Genomic DNA, 27,577 nt, shown 5'->3' with positions numbered 1-27,577 from the left:
TGACGATGGGATGGTCTATGGAGTCATCAGGGATATAGAATAGTAACAATGTGACGATGGGATGGTCTATGGGGCCATCAGGGATATAGAATAGTAACAATGTGACGATGGGATGGTCTATGGGGCCATCAGGGATATAGAATAGTAACAATGTGACGATGGGATGGTCTATGGGGCCATCAGGGATATGGAATAGTAACGATGTGACGATGGGACGTTCTGTGGATCTTGCAGGCTGCATGGCATTGTGTTGAGAATGGATTTGCATGGTGATAGCTCCTCCTCCTCTAGTAGTATTGGGCACGCCCCCTCCTCCTCCTCCTCCTATCACACCTCGCAGTGAATGAAGTCTGGCTGCAGAGAGGTTTGCTGTGAGACACACAGCGCCCCCTCTCCTCTCCAGTGTCCTCCTCTCCTCTCCAGTGTCCTCCTCTCCTCCTCCCCCCAGCCCATGTGTTCTGTACGGAGACCCGACACACCGCTCAGCCACTCACCGGAGTACTGAGATCCCGGAGCACCGAGAGCCTGGAGCCACCATCGGGACTCCGCACACTGACATGATCCCCTGTGAGCTGGAGGTAAGTGATGTCCTGGGAGCCCCGTGTGCCTGGGCACTGATAGAAGCTGAGGATGGATCGGAGTGTAGGGATCAGATCTCACAAGGGATGACCAGAGACTGCTCTATTACATCTACAGGGACATCAGAGAAGGGGACTTTAGGAAAGAACTCACTGAGTATTGGAAGTTGGCAGTGGTAGGAACCCTAAAGTCTTGTAGCATTGGCATGTGATACGGATGGCAGTGGTGGTATGGGGGGGGGGGGGGCAGCTCAGTGATATCATATAATGCCATGTATATACCATGGACTGTGGGTACCCTAATGTCTTATAGTATTGCAGTGTGATGAAGGTGGCAGTGGTAGGTACCTAACCCTAGTATCGTTAAGCACTGGCATGTGATGGGTATGACCATGTGTATGATGTCATTGGTAGGTACCCTGAAGTCTTGTAGCATTTTCATGTGATAAGGATAGCAGAGGTAGGTATGCCAGTGCCTGGTATCTTCACCATGAGATATAGCTGGCAGTGGTAGGTGCCCTAATGTCTTGTACCATTGGCATGCAGTTAGGATGATCATCTGTACGATATCATTGATAGGTTCCCTGAAGTCTTGTAGCATGGCAATGTGATAAAGGTGGCATTGGTGAGTACTCTAACTTCTCGTAGCACTGGCATGTGATAAGGATTAACATGTTTTTGGTGGCAGTAGTAGGCACCCTGAAATATTTTAGCATTGGCATGTGATAAGGATGGCAGTGGTAGGTAACCTAACATCTTGAAGCATTGGCATGTGCTGAGGGTGACCAATGTTTATAAAAACACTGGTAGGAACACTAAAGGTTTGTAGCATTGGCATGTGATAAGGATGGCAGTGGTAGGTATCCCAATATCTGGTAGCATTGGCATGTGTTAGCCTAATGCCTTATAGAATTGCTGTGTAGTAAGGGTGGCAATGCTAGGTACTCTATCGTCTCATAGCATTGCTATGGATGGCAGTGGTAGGTGCCCTGTCTTGTAGCCCTGATATGTGATGAGGATGACCATGTGTATGGTAATACTGGTAGCAACCCTAAAGACTTGTAGCATTGCCATGTGATAAGGTTGCCAGTGGTAGGTAGCCTAATGTCTTGAATCATTTCCATGTGGTATAGGTGGCAAACATAGATACCTTTTATGTATGGTTGCATTGCCATTTGATGAAGATGGCAGAGGTAGGTACCCCAGTGTCTGGCAGCATTGTCATGTGATATAGCTGGCAGTGGTAGGTAGCCTAATGTCTTAGCATTGCCATGTGGTATCAGTGGCTATGATATGTACCCTTATGTCTGGTGACATTGCCATGTGATAAGGATGACCATCTGCATAATGGAAGTCTTAGACTAAATTCTTGTAGCCTCACTATGTGATAAGCATGACAAGTAGTAGGAGCCCTAGTTTATAGTGGCATTGCCATGTGTCAAGGATGGCAGCAGTTGGTACTCTAATGTGTAGCATTGTAGGAGGGCAGTGATAGGTCTTGTAATACTGCCATGTGATAAGGGTTGCTGCGTGTGATGGCATTGGTAGGTACCCCAAAGTCTTGTAGCTTTGTCATGTGGTGAGGATCCTTTTAGATCAAACCCTACGGTTAGAAGACATCACTATGATTGGATACACACAAGAACGGCATGAACTGATTGCAGCTGATAGACTATGAATGATAACATGCAGATCAGAGCACCCGAAATGCAGCATGCCAGACTTTCTGACAGCACAATAGAGGAAAGAAGTTCTAATAGAACAATGTAGTTTGATTTGTAACATTAAGTTCTGCATATTGCATGGCGATGAGTCCGGAGAGGGTTCTGGATGACAGTCCCTGCACTGTAAACCCTAAACCATGGCTGGCTTTGTAATTGTTATGGTAACAGCCATGCGATTAGGGATTGTCCATCGCTGTGTGTTCCCAGTATTGGGAGGAGCGACATTTGAATGAGAACTGTTGTACGTTCAGCCTGAGTGCCTATTATTGTTCCCAGGCTCAGCTTTCCAGTACTGTGTGCCTCTGTCTGCTCCTAGAGAGCATAGTCCCAACACTGCCACCCTGGACTCCCAATACCAGCTCCCTACTAGTGCCAGTCTTTGTTCCAGGCTTCTCAACCAAGTTTGTATTGATATAACAAATGAAGCTTGAAAGATGTTCTTCAAAACACCCCTTTTTCATACTGATTATAATATAGAATGGGAACTTTCACCAATATATTGATTTAGTACATAAGAGGAATGGCGGTGTGCACTACCCATGATTATTTAGTATATAGTCAGGACAAGGAAAGATTATTTGTTGATTGATCATTGGGGGTTACTTGGATTACTGTCCTTTTTAACACATTCATCTTTGCCTTATTAAAGAAATGTGTCTTATTATGTGGCACACAGAACCAAGATGTAAATAATAGCTAAAAAATGTCCATACGTTTTTTTTAAAGTGTAAGCTCTTGAGAACAGATCCACCCTACCTGTCATTTCATGTTCTGCATTATTATGTTAGATTTTTGTTTATTCCTTGCACTTTGCAAGATTGTGTCTTTATTCACTAAACAATATATAATAGTTACTCTGTAAGAAAGTTGTTTGTCAATATTTTAGTGAGGTAAGTGTAAATGGGATGTGCAGACCCAAGTGTGCTGGAGATTATTGTTAAGTCAATTCTTAGACACGGGTTTGGATACATCTAATACGTCTTACACGTGCTGCATATTCAGCTGTCATGTTGTGTTAGGCTAAAAGCGTGTTCCCACCATGGGCTTAGGCTTGGAGGAGTGGCTCCTACACAAGTGCATAGACTATGCTGGCTATGGGGTGCAGTCCTCATGGCTTTTGTCTAAGAAATACACACTATATGCCAGGGGTTGGCGATCATCTGTACTAGTATGCTATTGATGTATGCACATTATAGGTTGGGAATTAAGATCAGAAATGTATGTGGAAAGGAAAGGTCCTGCTGCATTACTTTCAATGTTATCAATTAAGCTGGAAGCTTACATGTGGTCTCCTGTTTTAGAGATGGCTTGGTGCCATTAGACTTGGTCCACACACCCTGGCTACAATGCCGCTTTAAATGCCAGCTTTATATATGACTGAGGGGTTGATTCACTAAAACTGGAGAGTGCAAAATCTGGTGCAGCTCTACATGGTAGCTACATGGTAGCCAATTAGCCCCTAACTTCAGCTTATTCAATTAAGCTTTGACATTAAAACCTGGAAGCTGATTGGTTTCTATGCGCCAGAGCTGCACCAGATTTTGCACACTACAGTTTTAGTAAATCAACCCCTGAATGTCATATGTGTATGGCCAGTACTTATAGAAGCACCCTTGGTTCTACAAGTGTACCCACTGTGGCACAGTGGCTTAGTAGTTAGCGCTTATGGGGTCTTTGGTTTAAATATTGTCTAGAACACTATCTACATGAAGTTTGCATGGTCTCCCAGTGCTCTCTTGGCTTACCCCCCACACTCCAAAGACTTACTGATAGGAGGGCTAACTTACGCAGAAGATGATTAACCTATGTGCATGTAGCTTGACTGTGCACATGTTTTATGACATTTTTCATGCTATTTCCAAGCCTGAGCAATTTGGGAGGTTAAAAAATATGTAAACCCAACATTTAATATTTCTTATATGTGCCTGCTGTACGATGTACTTACAAAGAGAACAGGATATGTTTTCATGCATTGCTTCCTTTGTGTGAAATCCCTGGTATTCCTGCCTGTCCCTCTGCTTTCCTATTAAAAACGGACCGCATTAAGCATGAGAACACCACAGCATGGTCAGTTCTTTAGCTGTGCTGGCAACTCAGTGTGCTCTTCTGCTCACACCACTCCCCTGCACAGCCTATCACTGGGACTTTCAGTGTGCTGCTGTTTCTCCTCCCTCACCTCTCTGTGCGGCTGAGAATGGAGGCTATCTGATCACTTATAAAAAAAGGGGAAACAGGCTATTTATATTGTGTTGTGTATACACATGTTTTGCCTTTCATTTCTTTTTTTTTTTTTAACTGAATGGATTATTTTACAATATAAGGGTTTGCATAGACTTGAAGTAATCACCCATCTTGTAAAAAAAAAAAAAAAAAAAAAAAAATTTCACCAAGATAAAGCTATAGAAAAGTCCTTCAAGCATAAGTTAGTTGACAGATATATACAAATTTACCTATAAAGGAGCTTTTGTATGATAGTTCTTGATGCCTGTAGCAACCATTCAGTTTCTAACTTCCATTTATATACTTTAGGTTTAAATATGAACCAATGATTAGTTATTATGGGCAACAAGTAAGAGACAAAGCACAGTCTTTATTCCTCAACTCTAAGATCCAACCAATTATGGCCAGATGGGAAATATTGAATGTCTGTTGGCATGTTAGAAACCCCTGTCCGATTGCTACGTCTGTTGCTTCCCTGCAGCTATTGTAGTCACCCTTGGTCAACTAGCTTTGGGCAAAGAGTTGATGTCTTGCATTGAATTTTCTCAGCTGGTCACCTTTATTCTGCAATGAATAAGTCAGTGTATTTATATACATGCTTTGGTCAATCTGTGTCTGCATGTTTATCCTGCCATTGTTGTTAAGAAAAGTAATTCGGTGTTTAATTTTTAGACAGCCAGCTCATGTCTATGTGCAGAGATGCATTATAGAGATTATTTGTGCTGTACATTCTGTATCACACCGCAGTCTGAAAACAATCTGTAGCAGTCTATTGCGCAAGTCAGCTTAAGTTCCTCTACATATCAAAGGAAGCTTCCTCATCACCTCCCGAGAATGTGTTTATGATTTTATTTTCCTGCCTAAAGACTTACTTTAATATGATGTGGGCGGCTGAATATTTGTTCCCTTGTACAGGTTTGATAAGTTCTGTTTGAAGGTCGCTGACAACCTTTCAGAAGATGCCCTGAAGTCACATACTCGTGCACATTCCTCCTCTGCAATGGTTATAAATCCTGACTCTGTTAGATACATTCCTCTATGTTACTGGGAAGGTGAAGTGTTCTTTTTCTGTCATGGAATGAGATCACAGTCACCTATATATACAGTACAGACTTTTACTAGTCTGTTCACTGACTTCAGGAGACCATATCTTGACAGCCTGGAGGAAAGTTGCACTTATGTAGCAGGCAGGGATTTGCTTTGTAGCTGGAAAGTGCACTGGAAAAAATTGTGATGCGTGGAATCTTCAAAAATGACCGGCATTGCATTCGTTCCTATGAGATAAGACGTTGATGAATTCTCTTTATGTTCCTTCCAAAGATCTGTAGAACACTGCCTGCTTCAGACAGCTGTGCGTGGTGTCAGTTATAAAGGAGGAATGGCACATTTGATTAGTTAAGCACACATTTGTAATTTGAAGGAACCCCCAGCACTTCCTGTTTGTACAGCTTACCATGTGTCATTAAATCCGATCTTAACCTCTGTGGTTGTGATTGGCATCCCATGGCTTTCTGTTTATTGGGAGTTTACAAGTGCCGGAATGCCCTACTGGCTCTGTAGTTTAAATGTTTGAGGTGTATAAATGGAGGGGTTGGTTCTATAGTAGTAGTTCAGCCATCCCCTGGTGGAATACATACTGACGCAGGTCCATTTATTGTGGAGGGAGACTTTGAGGGGTAGTTGAAAATGGTGTGCTGTTACTTTGCAATTAAAACACTAAAAAGTTGCCCTGGCACTAGGCTTATAATATTGCTTGGTAAATGTGATTTTAAATTGATTGGGTAGAGCAGCCTTTCTTAAAGTGTTTCTAAATATTTTAATAACAAACATGTCATACTTGCCTGCTCTGTGCAATGGTTTTACACAGAATGGCCACTATCCTCTTCTACTGGGGTCTCCTGCCAGCGCTCCTGGCTCCTCCCCCTTGATTAGTGTCCCCAATATTAAGCTGCTTTCTATGGGGGCACTGGTGCATGCTTGCTTCTGTGACCCTCTATATGCGTCCATAGGACACACAGATCCATGGCTTGGCCTGCCGTCCGCTCTCTCCTCTAGGGCTCACTTGCTGTGATTGACTTTATTGGGAGCCAATAGCTCCCACTGTCAATGAGGAGAGCGAGAGACCAGGGACAGATGAAGTAACTGTGCTCGTCACTGGATCAAGAGGGCTCAGGTGAGTATAAGGGAAGTGATGTGCGGGGAGCAGCACCTTTTACTTTCATTAATGAATGAAGGTATAAAACCTTCAACCTTTACAACTACTTTTCCCTTTTACCCTAGAGAAGGGGTAGGCAGCCTCAGCCCTCCAGCTGTGGTGAAACTACAAATTCCATCATGCCTCTACCTCTAGGAGTCATACCTGTGATTGTTAGGGTCTTGCAATGTCTCATGGGATTTGTAGTTTCAAAACAGCTGGAGAGCCAAGGTTGCCTACCCCTGCCCTAGAGGAACCGTTGAAGTAAATTTTAGGTCTCTGGGAACCAGGTACCTTACATTGTTGGAAAGAATGCCCACCTTACATTGGTTGGCAGAATACCACACCTATAGACAACTAAAAGGTGGTGGTGTAATGGAGCTGGCTTTGCCAATTGACCTTGACCCCAGAACTAACCAAGCACCATTAAATGTTAGGCCGCTTAGCTACAGCTCGTTGAACTGGCTAGGATAGAGGCTGGCATCTTACAAGGTAAACAAGTTTGGCAGAGAAATTTTACATTTCAGAAGTTAGTCCTCCCCTAAAATCTATGACTGCCACCTATTTGTATACGTTTTCTTAAGTTGTTAATGAAGCTGGCTCTTGAAATTAGACATATTGGCTTCTGAATTCCACATTATTTTGTCTCCTTCCCCCCCCCCCCCCGACTTATAGACAGCTATAGAGTTCACTGGTGTCATGCAGCTGGCTTTGCCAAGTGGTGCTGACCCCATACTAACCAAGCACCATACGTTAGGTCAATTTGCTACAGCTAACTGAACCCTTAGCAACTCTTGTTAGGAACAGTAGGGTATCACAGAACCCTGGTGGAGAATGGCTAGGATAGAGGAAAACAAGTTTGGCAGCCCCGGGGGGTAGGATGGGCTATGCATGGTAATGTTAAATTCCAGAAGCGAGGTAGCCAATGTTCCCCTAAAATCTATGACTGCCACCTAAATTTTGAAGTTTTCTTAAAGTGGAAGTCCATGCGAAATCTAAATTCCTTGCATCTATAGACACCATTGATCTAACACTAACCTCTATTCCTGTAAAGAAAAATTGAGTATACATACCTTTTTGGAAGCCGATCTGACCTGCTCCAACCGGATCCCATGCTGAGCTGTCAGCCATGACCTCTCTGTGTAGGCAGATGTAGAGGAGACTGAGGACAATGGAAGCCCCATAGTAACTCTATGGATGAGGTCACTTGCCATTCATTTCTCAGCCTTTGTTGTCCTCTGCAGAGCTTCCACTCTGGAAATAGGGTTGGAGCGGGTCAGATCGGCTTCCAAAAAGGTATGTATACGCATCTCTTCTTTACAGGTATAGAGAGGTTAGTGTTAGATCTGTGGTGTCTATAGATGCAGGGATTTTAGATTTTGCATGGACTCCCACTTTAAGTTGTCAATGGAGATGGTCCTGCAATAGACATACTGGCTTCTGAAATCCACAATACTTTGTTCACCCCTGTGTGTATGTGCATGCAACATAGACATGCCCATCAGAAGGGACACTGCTTATACTTGATATAAGTATATAAGTTCTTTCATTTAATTTACCACTGTTCAGTTATACTACAAAAACTTAAACCTGTTATACTAACCATTCTATTTACTCAACCTTTAATTTCATCATGGCACGGGAAGGTGTCTTTTGTTTGCTAAGGTGACCCAGATACAACCGGAAACTGAGAACCTTTCCTGTCTTCATCCTTTGTTTGTGTGTTCTACCATTAATACTTTATTGTGGCCTTATGCTTTTTTATTGAACATTATATCATAAGATATTTTGATCTTAATAGTTGATAATTATCCCTCCTAACCTTCTGTCCTGATTGGAAATGCTGAACTTCATGTATAAATCTGATTGCTTGATGATTGCACCCACATGCATGTACTGCCATCTTGTCTTGTATCCAGCCAGATCATTTGTATATTCAGTGGCATATTAGCTTGCTTGGGGGAATGTTAATAGCATAGTTGTCTTCTTCTACAGAAACTATTTGGCCATTTGTAAAACTTAAAGTGGTTGTAAAGGGACACGTTTTTTTTTTTTATCTTTGTGCATTCTATGAATGAAGATAAAAAACGTGTGTGCAGCCTCCGCCCCTAATACTTGCCTGAGCCCCCTTTCGACCCAGCAATATCCATGAGAGCCTTGCCTCTAGGGACTCGCACTCCTGATTAGCTTTAGGCAACAGCAGGAGCCAATCAGGAGACAGAGGGGGTGGGACTAAGCCACAGCTGTGTGTGTGAATGGACACACAGAACCATGGCTCAAGAGCATGCCTGCACCTGGCAGAAGGGAGGTGCCAAGAGCGCTGGTGTGGGGCCCAAGAACAGGCAACCAGGGCTGCTCTATGTAAAACCAATGCACAGAGCAAGAACGTATGCTATGTTTGTTATTTAAAATAAATATGTACTCCTTTTTACAATCTCTTTATCAGTGGACATTGTAGTCTTCAGCCAGTGTGTTAGCTTGGAAGAGGGAAGTGCCTTGCCATCCTAGGCTATGGGGCTGTGTTTCTGTTGATGCACACAGTGTAGGGAAACACAGCTGTGGGTGCAAGGGTGGCTTGATATGAAGCTGTAAGGAGCCAACCTGAAACAGGAAACCCGGGGCAGTGGTCATGGTATCATGAAAGTTGCCTAAACGGGGACATAGGCAAGGATTAACATCTAAAGAAGCTACATACTTAGAAAGTGATTACATTAGCTGCTGAAAGGTCGTAAAAAAAAAAAAAATAGGGTTTACTATCACTTTTATACCATTGTTTTTGATTTTAAGGCAATGCCTTTTTTTTTTTTTTTTACATTTAAAAGCATCCTGTCTTAATTAAAAAAATGTGGTCAGGTTTCCCACTATTTAAAATAGCTCCTTCTGGCATGTAGAGTGTTACATGAGCACTTTGAGGTACTGACAGTAAGATGTTTAACAGTTGTAAATCAATCGGGCTGACCTTTGTAATGACAGTTAAGAAAAGAGTCTTCAGAAGGATGTGTCCAAACCTTTCTTTCTTTGAGTGTGGTGGTTTACAATTACATGAGTTATATAAATTAATGAAGTAGGGATGTGTGCTTAGGGGTAGTAAATTTTAGAGCTACACGTGTTTCCTGCCAAACTTTCTGACTCTGCACTGCTATTCGCCTGGCAGAGTTTAAAGCTTGGCTGGAAATTTGGTGTTCCATATTGCAGTCTACGGCTTTCATGGAGTCGTGCTGAGATCAGTAATCCATCTTTCAACACGTGCAGGTGTATGGTGAGCATGCCTCCTTTATCACATGCATTCTATGTTTTCTTGTTATGATCATGATGTTTGCATGTTGACGTGTAGAGTGGATCATATGACTGTCGTAGATGGAGGTGTCAGGGGTAAGAAGCAGGCTCGTCTGCTGATATATGGTCTACTATGGATCTCTCTCTAAAGTGGCTGAACTAGTTTTACAAGACTATCAAGACGGTGAAAGATAATTTGAAAAAACCACACACATATATATTATATAAATACCGCATAAAGGAAAGTACAAAGCATGAAATATAAACTATAAAAAAGTGCAAAAAATAGATCAGTATAGTGTTAAGTAGATAATTGGCTTATTTCTTTCTGTGTTTCAGGCCATTGATATCAATATATTAAACTTTATTCCAGTCAGTCTTCATAATGATTTGTTACAAGATGAATCCTTTTAAAAACAGTGGCCATTCCAAATTTCATGTTGATTACACAAAAGCGCATTAATTGAAAAACTTGGACATTTTATCCTTAAAGTGACCCTGTCAGCGCTGGCCTATAAAAGGATTATTTAGGAATATGTCTAAAGGAAATTTATAGCAATTTAAATATATTTTCTTGACTGGTTTACCACTTGCAGCCAATAGATGTCTCACTCAAGGCTATTCTACTCCACAACTCTTCACCAAGCTTGCTTAATTATGTAATGAATAGCCTGAATTAATCTTATATTGTGAATTTATCCCTACTTCGTCCAATCGGGGAACACTTTGCATTCTTTGGGAAAAGGCAAAGAAATCTCTGATTGGCACCCATGCTGGGCATGGGCCTCCTGTTTTCAGAATGCAGCAGGGCAGCTGCTTAGCACAGCATATGGAAGCTAGTGGATCACAGCAGCTTCTATTCATATAGGTATGGTATATGGATAGTTACATTGGCCCAAACTCGACCAGTGTAACTATATAATAGTAGCTATACCTGGAATTATTCTTTAAATAGCTGTAGATCCAATAACACATACCCTGCTGAATACATCAAAGAAAAGCCCCACTTTCCATTTGCAGAATTCCTATTGGACGGCCCAGCCTGCTTTTGTAAGCAAAATCTTACATAAGCATCCTATATTAAACCTTGTTTGTAAAATAGGTTTAGAGTAATAATAAAATACATGCTATTAAAGTTCAGTTTATAAACTTGTAAGTAATAAAAATGATCAAAAACTATTATAGTTTATTTTTATGGGCACAATCTAAATTGGAGAACCGCAGAATTGTTATTCTGACTTTCATGCTTTGCCACTTCCAGCACGTTGTTGAATCTTATTAACTCTTATGGGGCATTACAGACAGTTCAGACTTCGATAAATGAGAACCAGTGTTGGCAGCCACATTGTGGTCCAAACCGGAAGATCATTATCTAGGTCAGCCGAGATGAGTAAACTTCTAAGTTTTCAATGTATAGTATATACTACATATACTATATAATATACATATAATATATAATATATGTATAGTATAATGAACTACACTTTAGGGTTCCATCCATTTGCTTCCAAATGGCCTGATCCAATTTACACAGCCCATCTTCTTTCTGGGAGGTGGACGGCACATAGTGGTACTAGTTCCTAATTTATCAATAGACTTCTTTTCTGTGAGTATTGGCTCAGCTCACGATAGAAAAAAAAAAACGATGTTAGCCAAAGGTAAATTCAAATATCACCCAAAATCCCAGTCTCCAACCAGATGTTCATAAACCATGTGTGACCTTCAGATGTTACTGTCCCACTAAACATTAAAGAGGACCAGACACAAAAATATACACTTTACTCAAACCGAAAAGGGTAAATGTCAGTATTCACAAATCAAGCTTATGTATGAGAAACATGCTATAAGAAAAAAATCCAATCACCTTCCAACTGTCATTTCCCCAGCTAGGGTTTGAAACTTGAACAGTGATGCTAGTTGGTTGCTGTGGAACCAGAAGTCAGTTTTTCTTGTCTCGCTCTTCTCAAACATCATCACCATTCTTCTAAGTCCAAAAAAAGGAATACATTGCTTGCCATCAGTTGAAAAATTATTCTAAGTTCCCTTATATTACTTCAAGCCTAGATAATTTAGAGCAGGGCCCTCAAACTTTCTAAACAAAGGGCCAGTTTACTGTTCTACTGACTTTAAGGGGGCTGGACTGTGGTCAGTGTGAGTAGAAAATGCCCTGGTGTCAATGGGAGCAAACAATGCCCCATCATTGGTATTAGTGGGATGAATAGTGGCCCATTATTGATATCAGTGGAAGGAATGATGCCCCATCATTGGAGTCAGTGGGATGAATAGTCCCTCATTGTTGGTAACAGGGAAGGAATAGTGCCTCATTGTTGGTGTCAGTGGGAGAAATAGTGCCTCATTGTTGGTGCCAGTGGAAGAAATAGTGCCTCATTGTTGGTGCCAGTGGAAGAAATAGTGCCTCATTGTTGGTGCCAGTGGAAGAAATAGTGCCTCATTGTTGGTGCCAGTGGGAGAAATAGTGCCCCATTGTTGGTGTCAGTGGGGGAAATAGTGCCCCATTATTGGTGTCAGTGGGAGAAATAGTGCCGCATTGTTGGTGTCAGTGGGAGAAATAGTGCCTCATTGTTGGTGTCAGTGGGAGAAATAGTGCCTCATTGTTGGTGCCAGTGGGAGAAATAGTGCCTCATTGTTGGTGCCAGTGGGAGAAATAGTGCCTCATTGTTGGTGCCAGTGGAAGAAATAGTGCCTCATTGTTGGTGCCAGTGGAAGAAATAGTGCCTCATTGTTGGTGCCAGTGGGAGAAATAGTGCCTCATTGTTGGTGTCAGTGGGAGAAATAATGCCCCATTGTTGGTGTCAGTGGGGGAAATAGTGCCCCATTATTGGTGTCAATGGGAGAAATAGTGCCCCATTATTGGTGTCAGTGGGAGGAATAGTGCCCCATTATTGGTGTCGGTGGGAGAAACAGTGCCCCATCATTGGTGCCAGTGGGAAGAATGTTGGTATCAGTGACAAGAATTATGTCCCATTGTTGGTGTCAGGCAGAGGAAAAGTGCCCCAAGGGCCGGATAAAGACTGGCAAAGGGACATATCCGGCCCATGGGCCGCAGTTTGGAGACCTCTGGTCTAGATCACATGGTTTGGGTTACAAGGAACATTGTGTATATTTCCTGTCAGAAAGAATGTTGAGTCTCCAGTTCTCTGTCACACAGATTCTCTCTGGTGGCTTTGCAATGAGATAAGAGGATCAGTAAGGAACAACACTGTGCAGCACTACTAAAGAGAAATCCATGTCTGCATATATAATTACTTATTATGGTTGCATATATAACTACAAATTATACATAGGAACAAAACGTTTTATTAATCAAGATGGTAAAATTATTTAATTGAGCTAACCTGTTTCATATGTATTTCTAAAAAATGTTTAAAATGCTAGAGTTCCCCTTATAACATTAAGGTGACATTTGAATTTACATAATATCATTAATGTGTTTAGATTTCTTGTCATACAGAAGATTTTTGAATGATGTGATTTCATAAATAGTATTGCTTACAGCTACTAGTCTTGTTTGAAAGTGTCTCAGGAACTGACAGCGATTTGGACTGCTATCATAATTTAAAGAAGTGAATTACTGTTTTGAGGTTGAGAAATGGGCTTTACACAATGACTAATTATAGCGACGTTGTTGTTTTTTCCCCTACAGGAGTGAAGATGTCAGTCAGCATACATGAGAATCGTAAATCCAGAGCCAGTACTGGCTCTATGAACATCTATCTGTTCCACAAATCTTCATATGCTGATAATGTACTCACTCATCTCAACCTATTACGACAGCAATGCCTCTTTACAGATGTCCTATTGCTGGCGGGAAGCAGGTCTTTCCCTTGTCACCGAGCTGTCCTGGCTGCTTGCAGTCGTTATTTTGAAGCCATGTTCAGTGGTGGTCTTAAAGAAAGCCAAGCCAATGAGGTAAACTTCCACAATGCTATCCACCCAGAAGTTCTAGAGCTTCTATTGGATTATGCATATTCGTCCAGAGTCATCATCAATGAAGAAAATGCTGAATCCCTTCTGGAAGCAGGAGATATGTTGGAGTTTGAGGACATCAGAGATGCTTGTGCAGAATTCTTAGAGAAAAACCTTCATCATACCAACTGCTTAGGCATGCTTCTCCTCTCTGATGCTCACCAATGCACAAAGCTTTATGAACTGTCTTGGAGAATGTGCCTTACCAACTTCCAAACCATCTGCAAAACTGAAGACTTTCTCCAACTACCCAAAGAACTGGTGGTACAGCTCTTATGCCATGAGGAACTGGAAACTGAAGATGAAAGAATGGTATATGAATCTGCAATGAACTGGATTAACTACGATCTCAATAAGCGACATTGTTACCTTCCAGAGCTGCTTCAAACTGTACGGTTGGCTCTTCTTCCAGCCATATATCTCATGGAGAATGTGGCAATGGAGGAGCTTATCATTAAGCAGAAAAAAAGCAAAGAACTAGTAGAAGAAGCTATTCGGTGTAAATTAAAAATCTTACAAAATGATGGTGTGGTGACCAGCATGTGTGCTAAACCTCGTAAAACTGGACATGCTCTGTTTCTTTTGGGAGGACAGACTTTTATGTGTGATAAATTATACCTCGTTGACCAGAAGGCAAAGGAGATCATACCCAAGGCAGATATCCCAAGTCCCCGAAAAGAATTCAGTGCATGTGCAATCGGTTGCAAAGTGTATATCACTGGAGGCAGGGGCTCAGAAAACGGTGTCTCCAAAGATGTTTGGGTTTATGACACTCTTCATGAGGAGTGGTCAAAGGCTGCTCCAATGCTTGTTGCACGCTTTGGCCATGGCTCTGCTGAACTAAAACACAGTTTGTATGTAGTAGGGGGACACACTGCAGCCACAGGCTGTCTTCCTGCCTCTCCATCTGTGTCCTTAAAACAAGTGGAGCAGTATGACCCAGCAACCAACAAGTGGACAATGGTCGCTCCTCTTCGAGAAGGTGTCAGCAATGCAGCTGTGGTCAGTGCAAAGCTGAAATTGTTTGCCTTTGGTGGGACCAGTGTTAGCCATGACAAGTTGCCTAAGGTTCAGTGCTATGATCCTTCTGAAAACAGATGGACTGTACCTGCTACTTGCCCGCAGCCCTGGCGCTACACGGCAGCAGCAGTTTTGGGAACCCAGATCTTCATCATGGGTGGAGATACAGAGTTCTCAGCCTGTTCAGCTTATAAATTCAACAGCGAAACGTATCAGTGGACTAAAGCTGGAGATGTTACAGCCAAGAGAATGAGCTGCCATGCAGTAGCATCTGGCAATAAACTGTTTGTAGTTGGAGGGTATTTTGGAATTCAGAGGTGCAAAACACTGGACTGTTATGATCCAACAATTGATGCGTGGAACAGCATAACTACAGTACCTTATTCTCTTATCCCAACGGCATTTGTCAGCACATGGAAACATCTGCCGTCCTAAAGCACTGCACACTGGCATGGTAAGTTTCAGTTCAGGAATGTGTCTTTATGCCAGTGAGTACAGTTTATGTTGAGGTTTGCTTCTTGTGTGCAGCGAAGAAGCCACAATGTATGCCAATCTGTAGATACCCTTTCATTATCACTTCCTTATGTGCAGGGAAGAACCCACAATTCATCCCAGCCTGTAGATTCCCTTTCACTCTCATGCTAGTCTAGTATGCAAGATTGCAACTTATTTTTTTTGCCAGCTCTTGGTTTCGTGGGGCTGATGACAACATCATATCCAAAATGGTGGCACCTAGCAGTAGTTTAGGGCTTTTGTATAGCTATAAAAGGGAGGCTTTAACAAGAAGATAATATTTATACAATGTAAAATGCAAATAATTTCTTATGGGAAAAATGTTGAAATTAATAATTTGGTGATAAGGTTTAATTAAATCTGCCCCAGACACTGGGACTGTTTGACCCGCTTATGCAGTTTACAGACATAGGTTTAGACTATGTTATCCTGCAGAACAAGTATACACTCTCCACATACTATCTACTATTTCCCCTGCAAACACCTGTACAGTACATACTTTATATGTCATGTGCACTCTGACTCCAGGGCTGTTTGTAACAATAAAATAGTTTGAGAGAGTCAACAAATTGGCACTTGGGTCCTTTATTAACTTCTGATGTTTAGATTTTTTCCTTGTGATACTACCAAAGAAAATATACACCTCAGTGCTTTTTTCAGAATTAATAATTCTCACATTAAAGGCTGCCATAATCCTGGTAAACACTTTTTTAGTTTTTTTTTTTCAGCTAGTACAGCGGCTCCGACCGGAGCTGCCTATTTTTTTGGAAAAAAAATAAACAGCTCCGGTCGGAGCCGCTGTACTTTCTGACCTTAGTACAGTGATCTCCCCCACTGAGCTGTTGCTTTCTGGCAGGGGGATGACCACCCCCCCCCCCCCCCCATCAGAACATGTCGGACGGTTTTTATGGAACTGGCCAATGTCTCCCAACATTCAGCACGTGTGTACGGGGCTTTAGATTTTACAGTGATCAGACAAGGTTTTCTGACATTTCTGATAGCTTCTCCCTTAGACAAATATCAGAAAGTGTCTGCTGGTGATCCATATTCCCAATCTTCCTGAAAAGGGATTGACATTGTACAATCTTTTATAGATTTACCTTCAACTGTTGTAGTGCAAGGGCCTACCTGAATGAAAAATTAAGAGAAGTCTGAATCAGCTGCTGGTCCAGGTTTCTGGGTGGATCCTGACTATAAAGTCGGGATCCATCCAGAGCCTGGACAGGCTAAGTGACGTCAACCGATAGTGGAGTTTAGCCTGTTCACAGCTGAAAATGGGTCACAGAAGTGCAGAATAAACTACACTTCTTTGATCCATAGGAGAAGTAGAGCCAAAAGAACTTTGGCCATACTTCTCTTTTTAAACCTAAGTCCAGTAGTGTATGTCCTTGCCCTATGAAATATTTTAAAAATGTAAATGAGATTCTACAATTGGATTGTTTCTATGTATTGTCCGCTTTACATATTTGCCAAATCAGCCAAAAGACAACTTTTTTTTTTTTTTGTTAAGTACCCACTGCAGCTAGGGATAGAATGATGGCTGTGCAGTTTACTTATGAAGCCTAGGATTCTTAGAGAGCCAGCTAATGTATCACAGAATGTTAGTTTTAAGTAGAAAGGTGTGTAATCATCACATATGTTGGTTTTACTAGATAAGCTCTCCATAAACATTGTTTGCACTATGCTTACTTAAAACGGACCTTCACCCCCCCCAACAACTTTCCCTTACTTTATACCTACCCAAATTTTTTTTTTTTTTTTTAAATATATCTTTTGTCAGGGGAAGCCTCTCTGCACTTCCTGGATTCTTGCCTAGGAGAGAATGATGTATTGCCTTTTTAATCTCCTAGGATACTCTTATCACAAATCCCAGGAGATGGGGTAACTTACAGTGCAGGTCATCAGGGGATCAGCTCTTTTCCTAGTCCTTGTAGGTGACCCATGTCATCAGGAGGCCAGCTGCAAGAACCTGGAGGAGACAGACAACTCCCCATGATGTTGGAGGAAAAGATGGTGTTGTGGGACCTGGCTTGCAGATCAGAAAATTCAGAGTGTGGTCAGAAATCCGTCTTTGTTCTGGATCGTTGACTCAAAATATTAAAGCAAGGGGATCAACGTGAAGGCCAGGCAACTAGTATTTCCCAGCATGAGAGATCAGCAGTGTCAGTTCCCTTGCTTTGTTCTTCACGGGTTTCCTTTAGGACAGAAAGTCAAACAAACTTCAGGTTGCAGAGAGAGAACAGACTGGTTTTACATGAGTTTAGCATTGCAGGGCTCTCCTCCCCGCTGCATACTGTGCCTAACTCTGGGGAAGTTACACAGTGTGACATACCCTATCCTTCGTGCTCTGTTGTTTCATCAAACAACTTGTTATCACAAATATGCTAAGCGTTTCAACCAGCCACACATTTCCGATCCCTTGTAGATAGTGTCAACAAAAGGAGAGACTTCCCAATCTCTTGGCATCGGTAGTGGTTATCTGTTGTCCTCTGTTGTCCCTTGTGTTCTGGAGAACTCTTCATTTCTGTTACTCATTTCCCGGGCACATGTCTGCCCTCTGTACAGAGGAATGTGCGATTCTGAGCTGAGAAACTTTTCTTGCTCTGGTTTCACCTCTAGGGACAGGTGTGGTCTCATACTTGTGCTCTTAGTATGAGGTCCAGGAATGCTGACCTGCAGTCCCAGTTCAGTCACTGCTTAGTAACTGTATATGTGAAGGAGAGTCAGCAACGTCATTAATGCCCGCCTGTCACTTCAGTCTTTTATAGTTATGTCTGGTAATCTAAAGGATTCAGGATATGGTTACTGTACCCAGATCATAATTCTGGTGATTATGTAGCCAGGATTGTAAATGATTATACAATAACTTCCTCTCTTCTGGTCCAAACATTATAGGGGGGATTTACTAAAACTGGAGCATTCCTAATCTGGTGCAGCTATGCATGATAGCCAATCGGCTTCTAACTTCAGCTTGTTTAATTAAGCTTTGACAATAAAACCTGGAAGCTGATTGGTTTCTAAGCAGAACTGCACCAGATTTTGCACACTCCAGTTTTAGTAAATCAACCCCTATAGCTCACTAAACAATCCAAACACTCCATTTTATCTTATGTAAGGGCAAATCTGTCAAAACACTTAACCAAGGGTTAGCAGACCTAATATAACCCCCTGGTTATAGAAGCCTATTGTATGATCTTACATGGTCATAGACGTATGTAATAACAGCTATCGAGCCACCCATTTATATAGCGTTAAGTCGAAAAAGTCTCTAGAGGAGCCTAATATCACCATAACCAGTCCATGCAGCAACAGATCTTGTATCTAATGCTGCGTACACATGACCAGACTTTTCGACGGACTAGGTCCGACGGTCTTCCCGATGGACTTTCGGCAGAGGTCCAACAGACTTTCTGAACGAACGGACTTGGCCACACATGACCAGATTAAGTCCGTTCAAAAGTCTGTTAGTTTTGAACGTGATGACGTAAATGGCACTAAATAAGGAAGTTTAATAGCCAGTAGCCAATAGCTGCCCTTGCAAAATATCTGGTCTGTCGGACTAGCACACAGACTAACGGTTTTCCCAATTTTTTAAGTCCGTCGGATAGATTTGAAACATGTTTTATTTCAAGGTCCATCTGACTTTTGGGGTAAAAAAAGGCCACTGGAGCCCAAACACGATCGAATTGTCCGACGGATTCTGGTCCGCTGGACCAAGTCTGCTGGAAAGTCAGATCGTGTGTACGTGGCATAAGGCTCCATGCACACTGGCTTTTAAAATCACTGCTTCTACAGAAGTTTTGTGTTTTGCCTGTAGAAGCAGCTCAATATTATCCTATGTGTCCATGCACAGGATGATTACAGACATATTTTGAGATCAGCGTTTAGAGGCAGGCAAAAAAAAACCCTTCTGGTTTGCACTTCTGATTGGAGCTCACTGGCAGAAAAAAACGTAAAACTCTCCTAAGCTCATCTAAACTTTGTAAAAAAAATACTCTCTACAAGCGTTTCTTACTGCCAGGAGAACATACTTTTTTTTTTTAAGCCCAGTGTGCATGGAGCCTTAAAGTGGGAATTTAGCCAAAATTAAGTCCTGCTAGATTACTTCAGACTGCCCCCTTTTTCAGGTGTAGCTACTGTGTGTAAAACATTAGAGATAAATGCCTATGCCTGTTTAAAATGCTGTAATACACTGTCTAATCCTGCTCTGCACATGCTCAGTTGCTCTCCATTTTTATGCATTGCCGAGTTTGTAGAGGCCGATCTGCTGACAGAAAAAAAAAAAAACATAAAAGAAATAAACCCTCCTATCCTTTACAGCCAAAAGCTGCTTCTGTTTGATCTGCAACTGCCATGATGGTGCAGATGTGACCAATTATGACACCAGCCATTTCATGGTTTGACAGTTTGAGAACAACACAAGCAAATATGACAGTTAGCAATCCTGGCATTCCGGGAATGTAACTGTTTTCTGTAACTGTTACATTCAACGGGTTTTGTTCCGCTTTCTGATTTGCTGCTGTTCTAGGGCTCTGGGCTTCAGCAAAATGGCAGCCTTCAGCAAGAAGAAACATGAGCAATGCTGGAGGCAATATATAGCACACACTCATTTTGGTAGCATAATTATTAACATGGAATGTATGTTCCTTGCTAAAGAACATTATTTTTTATCAAGTTGTTGCAGGTAAAGTTTTGCTTTAACTAAAATTGCTTTGCGGAATCTGGTGTCCAAATGCCTGGATTGTGCAAGGGCCAATAGAATGTGTTCATTCCATGAGTTGGTAGATTTGGTTGCCATACAAACCTTTTTCAACATTAATATATGTTGCTTATACTGTACATAGATGTTTTAACACACATATACAGAGGGCAGTTGACAGATAACTAAAATCAATACATGGTAAAGTAATGGTGTCAATTATTAGTGGCTGTCATGTCACACAGATAGAAAAGAAAAAAGTTACTTCTGATCTGTCACTGTGACTGATTCATTCTGAATCACAGCGGAGAAATGTGTAGCTTTCCAGTGCTGCAGAGTACTGTTCCAGGCATCCACTGGCAGGGATATGTCAGAGCTGGCAGATTGCGACTCTGGAGCCAGACACTACAAGTTTTCCAGAACGTTGATTTGCAGGGCCCGTGCCATCTACTTTCTGTACTCCATGAATGATGTAGGTTATATAAGGAGAGAGGGAGGGGACAGCTAGACACTCTTGTTCAGACAATTCAACATTTCTGCCCAAATGTATCAAGCTTGGGGAGTCACACCCTAGAAGAAGTAGGAAATTAATACAATATATGCTTTATTGTCTGCCAAAGGGCTGGGTAAAGGGAACGAGAGCATACAAAATAGAGGCACACATAATTATGCTCTTCAGTGCCTTCAACCTGAACCGTTATATTCTTTCCTCATATATATATATATATATATATATATATATATATATATATATATATATATATATATATATATATATTTTTTTTTAGTATGTGCCAACTTTCCTTTAAATATAGTTCATTGTTAAAAGCTTCAAGTTTCCTAGACATGTGGTGGCTTTCTATACCAGAAATCTACCCTATTGGGTGGCATTTTTCCATGGTGGTGCAGGAGGCAACTGCATGGTTCAAGTTGTTCATTTGCTATCTAGTGCTGGCAAATAATCGTTTGGAAAATGTTTTAGAATATTGCTTGCTTTATTTCAGTGCTGGCTAATAATCACCTAAATATTACTAGAAGACATGTGATGATCATTGTCTTTCCCAGCTAGGTCTGATGTCTTGTCGCACTCTCAAAAACCTAGAAAACATCCTTAGATTATTTTTTTATGAAGTCAAGTGTTAGATTTTTTGGCCAATTAAAAAAAAAAGACCATGGCTGGGTTTTATCTGCTGAGCACATAAACATGCGCGCTTTTGCAAGGATTCCTGATTGGGTCCCGTAAACACACGGTCTTTACATTGGCACCTTTGCAGATTTTTTTTTCTCATTTGTCGTTTTTGGTGCCTTGTTGCAATGCTGTAATAACATAGTTATTATGTGACCTTTTCAAGTTTCCTAAATGTATCCAGCATTGTACAGCTTTGTCTGGCAGATATACAACCTCCCAATTGTCATGCCAAGCAGCCAAGTCTGTCGGTATATTGATGAGTAAGTCTATCAGAAGATGGGGTAAAATTAAATCTGTGTAATGACAGATGGCTAATCTCATTTAGTATCTTCTAATACAATTGTGTCTTCATTGTGTGGGATCAATTTAATGTATATAGTAGAATTAAGCATCTGCCGTATTGTTGACGACTAAGATAACAGTTGTATTCTTTTTTTTTTTCGTGTGCAGGACCTCAGCTGTGAAGATTCGAAGCCAGCTTTTACGTGAAGATGACTTAAAAGACTTTTTGCTCTACATTAATGAAGTTTGGCTTGACACTTGTACAGAACCATTTTACAGCTGGGACTCTCTGGCTGCAGAAGGGTTATTGTCTATCTGGACAAAGAGGATAGAAATGGCATTCTACAACTATCAGTATTATCCTGATTATTCACTAGAAGTTAACACCGTTCTTTTTCTGGCTCTGCATTTGAGAACACTGGGGTGATTTAATAAGAAGGACATAGCTGGAATCCATCTGGACTGAAGAGTTTATCATCACAATTCGAGGTGGTTGGAAATGTCGGCACCAGCTGCAGGGCACGCTAGGGGCTCCACGCAGCAGAGATGTCAAGTCTTATATAGTTCTAACAGCCAGTTGCTTAACATTAGACTGCACAATGGGCAGTCCCATCGGCATCTTCTAATCTCTCAGTTTAATGCATTCTCTGTGTTAAACATTGCGAAAGCCACAACTGTAATTTAGCCAGAAGTGAAAAAAAAACAAAAAAAACAATGAACAAACATTGGATGTCTTACTACCCACAATCCATTTCCATTTCAACTGCCTATTTATATATGACTTTCTTATTACATTCCCAGTTGTGTCTATTTATTGACCTTTGCTGTGTGCATGCTGATACAATGCTTGTAGTTGTATTAACATGTGAAAGGCCTGGCTGAATATATATTTAGAGCTTGCAACAATACTTCAAAGTAGTGTATTTAGCTACCTACTTGCAGCATTGCAAACTGTCTTTTGTGATTTACCCATTCACTGTGATGTAGATGTCTGTGATGGTGAAATTCACTAAGTAGAAGACAGTACTCATCATGAACAGACTGTCCTGGCCTTTTGATAGCTTGGTGTGAGAGCAAGTACAAATTGATATCTGTAGGTCTAGAAGATGACATTATGTAGGTATACATCTCCTGCAACAGAACAAAAGACCTAATCGTTTGATCGCATTAGGGCTTAGGCACATGACTATATCTAACCTAAATTCTGGTATATTGCTCCACCGGGGAGCCCTCTAGTGATGTCTATAGAGGTCAATGGCTGTACACATCTATAGCTTTGTAAACACATGTACACGTATGGGTGTACAACTCTGGACACAGAGGTTCTATGCACCTGTACGCTGTTTATGGTCAGATATGGTCAGATATGTCTGCATGGGCCCTTAAAGCGTGTGTAGTCAAAACCTTTTTTTATGGTTTGGATAAAGTAGAAACGGGAAACCGTAAAACCTCTATCAGGTTTTTCTAAACTGTCTGCATCTCATTGGAGAGATTTCCTGTCCTGGAGGCACAACAGGAAGAGGAAATCTCCCCAGAGCGAGCGGAAGTCCCTTCTTAGCCTGGGTTGACACTGCCACGACTTCCAATCCGACATCCCCGCGCAACTTCATCGTGGCTTGCATCCGACATCTTTAACAGAAGCCAATGCAAATTGTATTGATGTTGCACCAGAAGTAGTGCAGGAACCTTTTTCTAAGTTGGAGCGACTTGAGTCGCACCGATTACAACAGTTCCATTGCAATTAATGGGGCGCGACTTTTCATGTGACTACAAGTCGCCGCAGTGTGAACCGGGCTCAGACATTTTGTCCAGCTTTGATGATTTTTCTGGAGACAATCCCCCAGCTGGGACACAAATGACCAGTAATATGTAGCAGAGGGTTTAACCCTTCCCCAATCTATCCAAAACAAAAAAGGGTTTATATTTACATACACTTTAGAGACAAAACATGGTATGTTCTAAAATATCACATATCTGTGACACGGGTGTATGATGCTACATCATGCAACATGGTTGGGGTTTCTAAGCTATGAAGTTCGTTTTCTATGTATTATAGCAGACTTTGTGCAGTACAATTTAAGTGTTAGTGTGTTGTCTGTTCTATCAAGTGAACGGTCTCTAAACTATGTTTCACTGTGCTCATTCATTACCACAACCATGAACGTGTTTCATTCCTAACAGAACCCCTTCAAGAATTGAAGCAGCTCATTGAGCATGCAGCAGAGAAATTTCCAACCCTAACTTATTATTTCAGACCTTGAAAACATATTTCAGGCTGCCCCTCTCGCCTTATGTAATGTAAATATTCTGAGAACTGACACGATCCGTGCGGAGTGACTTTGCAGTGTTTGGTTTCCGTAATTGAAGTATGCGATGCCTGGCTGGGCCTCTCCCTCACAGCTATATTCAATACGACTATTCACAATCAGCCTTCTAGATCCCTAACAAGCCGTGTGTCACAGCTGCCGCCGCTGATTCTCGCTCTCCAGGCACAAACACTGCCCGGCTGCGTGATGAAGGACTCCTGACAATGATTATTAGTAGGGATTAGGTGACGAGAGAGCGGGCTCCAAACAAATGCATTCTAGAGAACCTTAAAACTCCCTCTAGGCAAGACTTTCGGACCCAGTGTATGCATTATTATGAATTCGGTCCTACCTGTAACACTCCGCATGCTTGTTAAAGTGGAACTTCACACTCTGTCAACCTTTACATTTTTTAAACCTTATGCGGCTAGCATTAGTTGATGGATAGGAAAGTATATCATACTGGCTTGTTTTATTTTTTTTTGTTTTTACATTTTAGTTACTTCCTGGTTTCCAGGCAAATGGTGTAATACATGGGCGATCAATCTGTGGCTATCCAGCTGTTGAAGAACTACAAGTCCCATGAGGCATTGCAAGCCGCTGACAGGTACAAGCACAACTCCCAAAGGCAGAGGCATGATAGGACTTGTAGTTCCGCAACAGCTGGAGGATTACAGGTTGAGCACCCATGAATACATCCCAGCGGTCTTCAGTACTTTCTCACCTAAGAACACCCTCTTCTTCTTGCATGCCTGACCTATTGGCAGGTGGATTCCAGGAAGTAAGTGCTACATGAATAAGCTGCCCTTACTCAAGGTGGCCACGGCCAGAAATGGGGTGTTTTTTTCAAAGTGATTTCTCAACAAAGTAAAGCATGGAGACGTGCATGGATGGGCAAGTTTCTTTGAAAAAGAAAAATGAATTGAATAGCATTTTTGGTTTGTGGTGCCCACATGAAGTGTAGTTCCACTTTAGACCCCTTTCACACTGAGGTGTTTTTCAGGGGCTTTTGGACTAAAAATAGCACCTGTAAAGCTCCTGAAAAATGGCTCCCCTACAGTCTGTGTGAAAACCCGAGTGCCTTCACACTGAGGCGATGCGCTGGCAGGATGTTAAAAAAACTCCCGCAAGCAGCATCTTTGGAGCGGTGAAGGAGCACGTTCCTAAAGCACCCCTGCCCATTGAAATGAATGGGCAGTGCAGCTGAACTGCTGGCAAAGTGCCATTACAGTGGCGCTTTGCGGGACGTTTTAACCCTTTTTCAGCTGCTAGTGGGGGTTAAAACCGCCCTGCTAGTGGCCAAAAAAAACCTCCACAAAAATTTCAGTAAAGCGTTGCTTTGTTGCCGACGCCTTGTTGTGAAAGGGGCCTTAAGGAAGTGTGTCGGTGGAGAACAGGTTCTTACTATTGTACAACTAACACCTACATAAAGAACACAACTAATGGGTGAGAATGTGGGAATCTATTGTGATGAGCTCTGCATTTGTTTGGAGGGTGGGTGGGCAATTTTATATTTTGGGGGGCTATTTAAAGTGTATCTCTAGCCAAAATCTTTATTTTGGATAGAATATGCAATGTTTATAGACCCTGTTTCTTTTTTTGATGAAGGAGATATTCCTTCACTTCCTGTCCCAGGAACATTACAGTTAGGGATTAGGTGTCCATATTGGAAGATTTCCACTCTTTACCTGATCTTTCAATAACTAGTATTGTTGGATATCCCACTTTCTGGCGGTAAACACCACGACTGATAGACAAGATGACTCTCAAGAACTTTCAGGACTGTAATAAAAACTTGACAGTGGTTCTCACCCATCACCACTCTAGTTAAAATGTTAAATGTTAATATTTCTTTTGGCTTATTCCGTAAAAGCTAGTATCAGTACTGGAAAAAAAAAGCACCCCAAAAAAAACAAATAAGCAAATTTCACCAACTTGGTATTTGTGTTGTGCTGCTGTGTGCCCTTCTCCGAGCTCCAGACTGGTTCGTACAGAAATGTCAGTTGTCTCCTATAAACTCAAGTTGCAATGCTGCAAAGGTAAAAATACCTCTGTAAGGGAATCGGTGTAAAGGTCAGGATGAGCAGGAATGAGAGGCAGCGGCCTTTTCATTGGAAGCTGCCTGTGTAATCAGACCTGCTCTTTATTTACACATGGGGTAAAAGAAGAAGCCGGGCAGGTCACTTTCTCAGGCCACCCGCTCAGCGGACCCTGCACCCTTGGAATCTCTTCTCTTTAAAACTGTTTGCACATAGTGTCCCATGTCTAGTGTTAACCTGTTCTTACCTGGAAGTTAACAAAAAAAACAAAAAACATATCTTTGGTTATTTTTGCAGCTTGTTCTGTACTTGGTGTTGTCCTTTTGTAAATCTAATGTACAGTGTCTGCTTGTTGAATTGGTAACGGCATCATCTAAAACTATTTATTTATTTATTTATGGTAACTTTACGGTTTTGCCAAAGCCATTTGTTTTGTATGTCAATGACAGACGAAGGTTTTTTTTTTTTTTTTCTACTTGTTTCTGTTTTTGTTGTCCTTGTTGCATTTCTCTTTTTCTCAAGTGAATTTGTGGTAAGAAAATAAAGTTGCACTGTTTGAATTTTTGCCATGGTCTCAAGTCTGAGTGTTTTTTTTTTTTTTAAGTTAATAGTAAATAGCTTTCATGTCTTGGTCTATATACTATTGTATTGGATGGGTTCATGATTGCCAAGGATTTACACTGAAATGGATCCAATTTAACTTCAAAGGCTTGTCTCTTTTCTTTTATTATTATAACCTTATCCTGGAAGATTGGTAACAGAAACTCCATGGGAAAAGATTAATATCAAGGGAAATCCACTTCTACTTTTTATCATATGAGATTACACTGATCTGTATGCTCCAAAAACATATGGGCTCCATGGCACAATAGTCGTCCTCTGCATCAATATAATGTGACCTAGATGTCCTCAAATCTGTCCTCAAAAGACGTACAATTAAACAGAACACAAAGAGCAAACGCCTTCAAGATGTTGATGTTTAAAGCCCAAATGTATCCTTTACACATCTTGTGCACATAACATACATGCTGTGAAGTATTATTTTTTTCTTTATTCTAGTTAATTACCCCCGATACTTCATTCTGTTCTCTTCCTTCTGACTACTTCTTTTATGTTTTTAACTGTTATGTTGCCCTACACACAGGGAAAACAGCCTATATATATATATATATATATATATATATATATATATATATATATATATATATATATATATATTTATTTATTTCATTGCAACAATTTTTTAGTAAAATGCACATCAAATGGAATCAGGATCACATGTTTCATACATGACCACTTAAAATTGAACTCTAGGCAGATATAAAAGATATCAATTAATGGTTTGTATTTATTATCGCAACACATACTTAAAGCGGTATTAAACACAAAAGCACATATTTATTATATTGGGGGTTACCTGCATTGTTTCTTTTTTTAAAGTGGAAGTAAACCCATTAAATTAACAATTTAAAAAAACGGTAACATTCCCAGCATGCCAGAAATGTAACTGTCACATTGGTTGTGCTCTCAACCAAACTGTTAAACCATCC

General features: G+C 41.2%; 1 protein-coding gene across 2 annotated transcripts; it reads left to right on the top strand.

Moving 5' to 3' along the window:
- Positions 1-338: 338 nt before the first annotated feature.
- ENC1 (ectodermal-neural cortex 1) lies at positions 339-26,592 on the top strand. Of its 2 annotated transcripts, none has more exons than XM_077462522.1 (3): positions 339-578; positions 13,657-15,453; positions 21,851-26,592. In XM_077462522.1, the coding sequence occupies exon 2, from the start codon at positions 13,665-13,667 to the stop codon at positions 15,432-15,434; it is 1,770 nt and encodes a 589-aa protein (XP_077318648.1). In that variant the 5' UTR covers positions 339-578; positions 13,657-13,664; the 3' UTR covers positions 15,435-15,453; positions 21,851-26,592. The 2 variants fall into 2 exon arrangements, with proteins under 2 accessions (XP_077318648.1, XP_077318649.1); XM_077462523.1 differs by lacking the exon at positions 339-578 and adding an exon at positions 2,684-2,703.
- Positions 26,593-27,577: the final 985 nt, after the last annotated feature.

Source organism: Lithobates pipiens, unplaced genomic scaffold (genome assembly GCF_037356315.1).
Source record: "Lithobates pipiens isolate NorthernLeopardFrog02 unplaced genomic scaffold, aLitPip1_a1.2 Scaffold_3, whole genome shotgun sequence".
Taxonomy (NCBI): domain Eukaryota; kingdom Metazoa; phylum Chordata; class Amphibia; order Anura; family Ranidae; genus Lithobates; species Lithobates pipiens.
Note: the sequence above shows the minus strand (reverse complement) of the source record. Positions and strands in the feature narration are given on the sequence as shown.

What these genes read in the sequence shown, in the direction of transcription:
- ENC1 (XM_077462522.1), top strand. Translation starts at nt 13,665, where the DNA reads ATGTCAGTCAGCATACATGAGAATCGTAAATCCAGAGCCAGTACTGGC.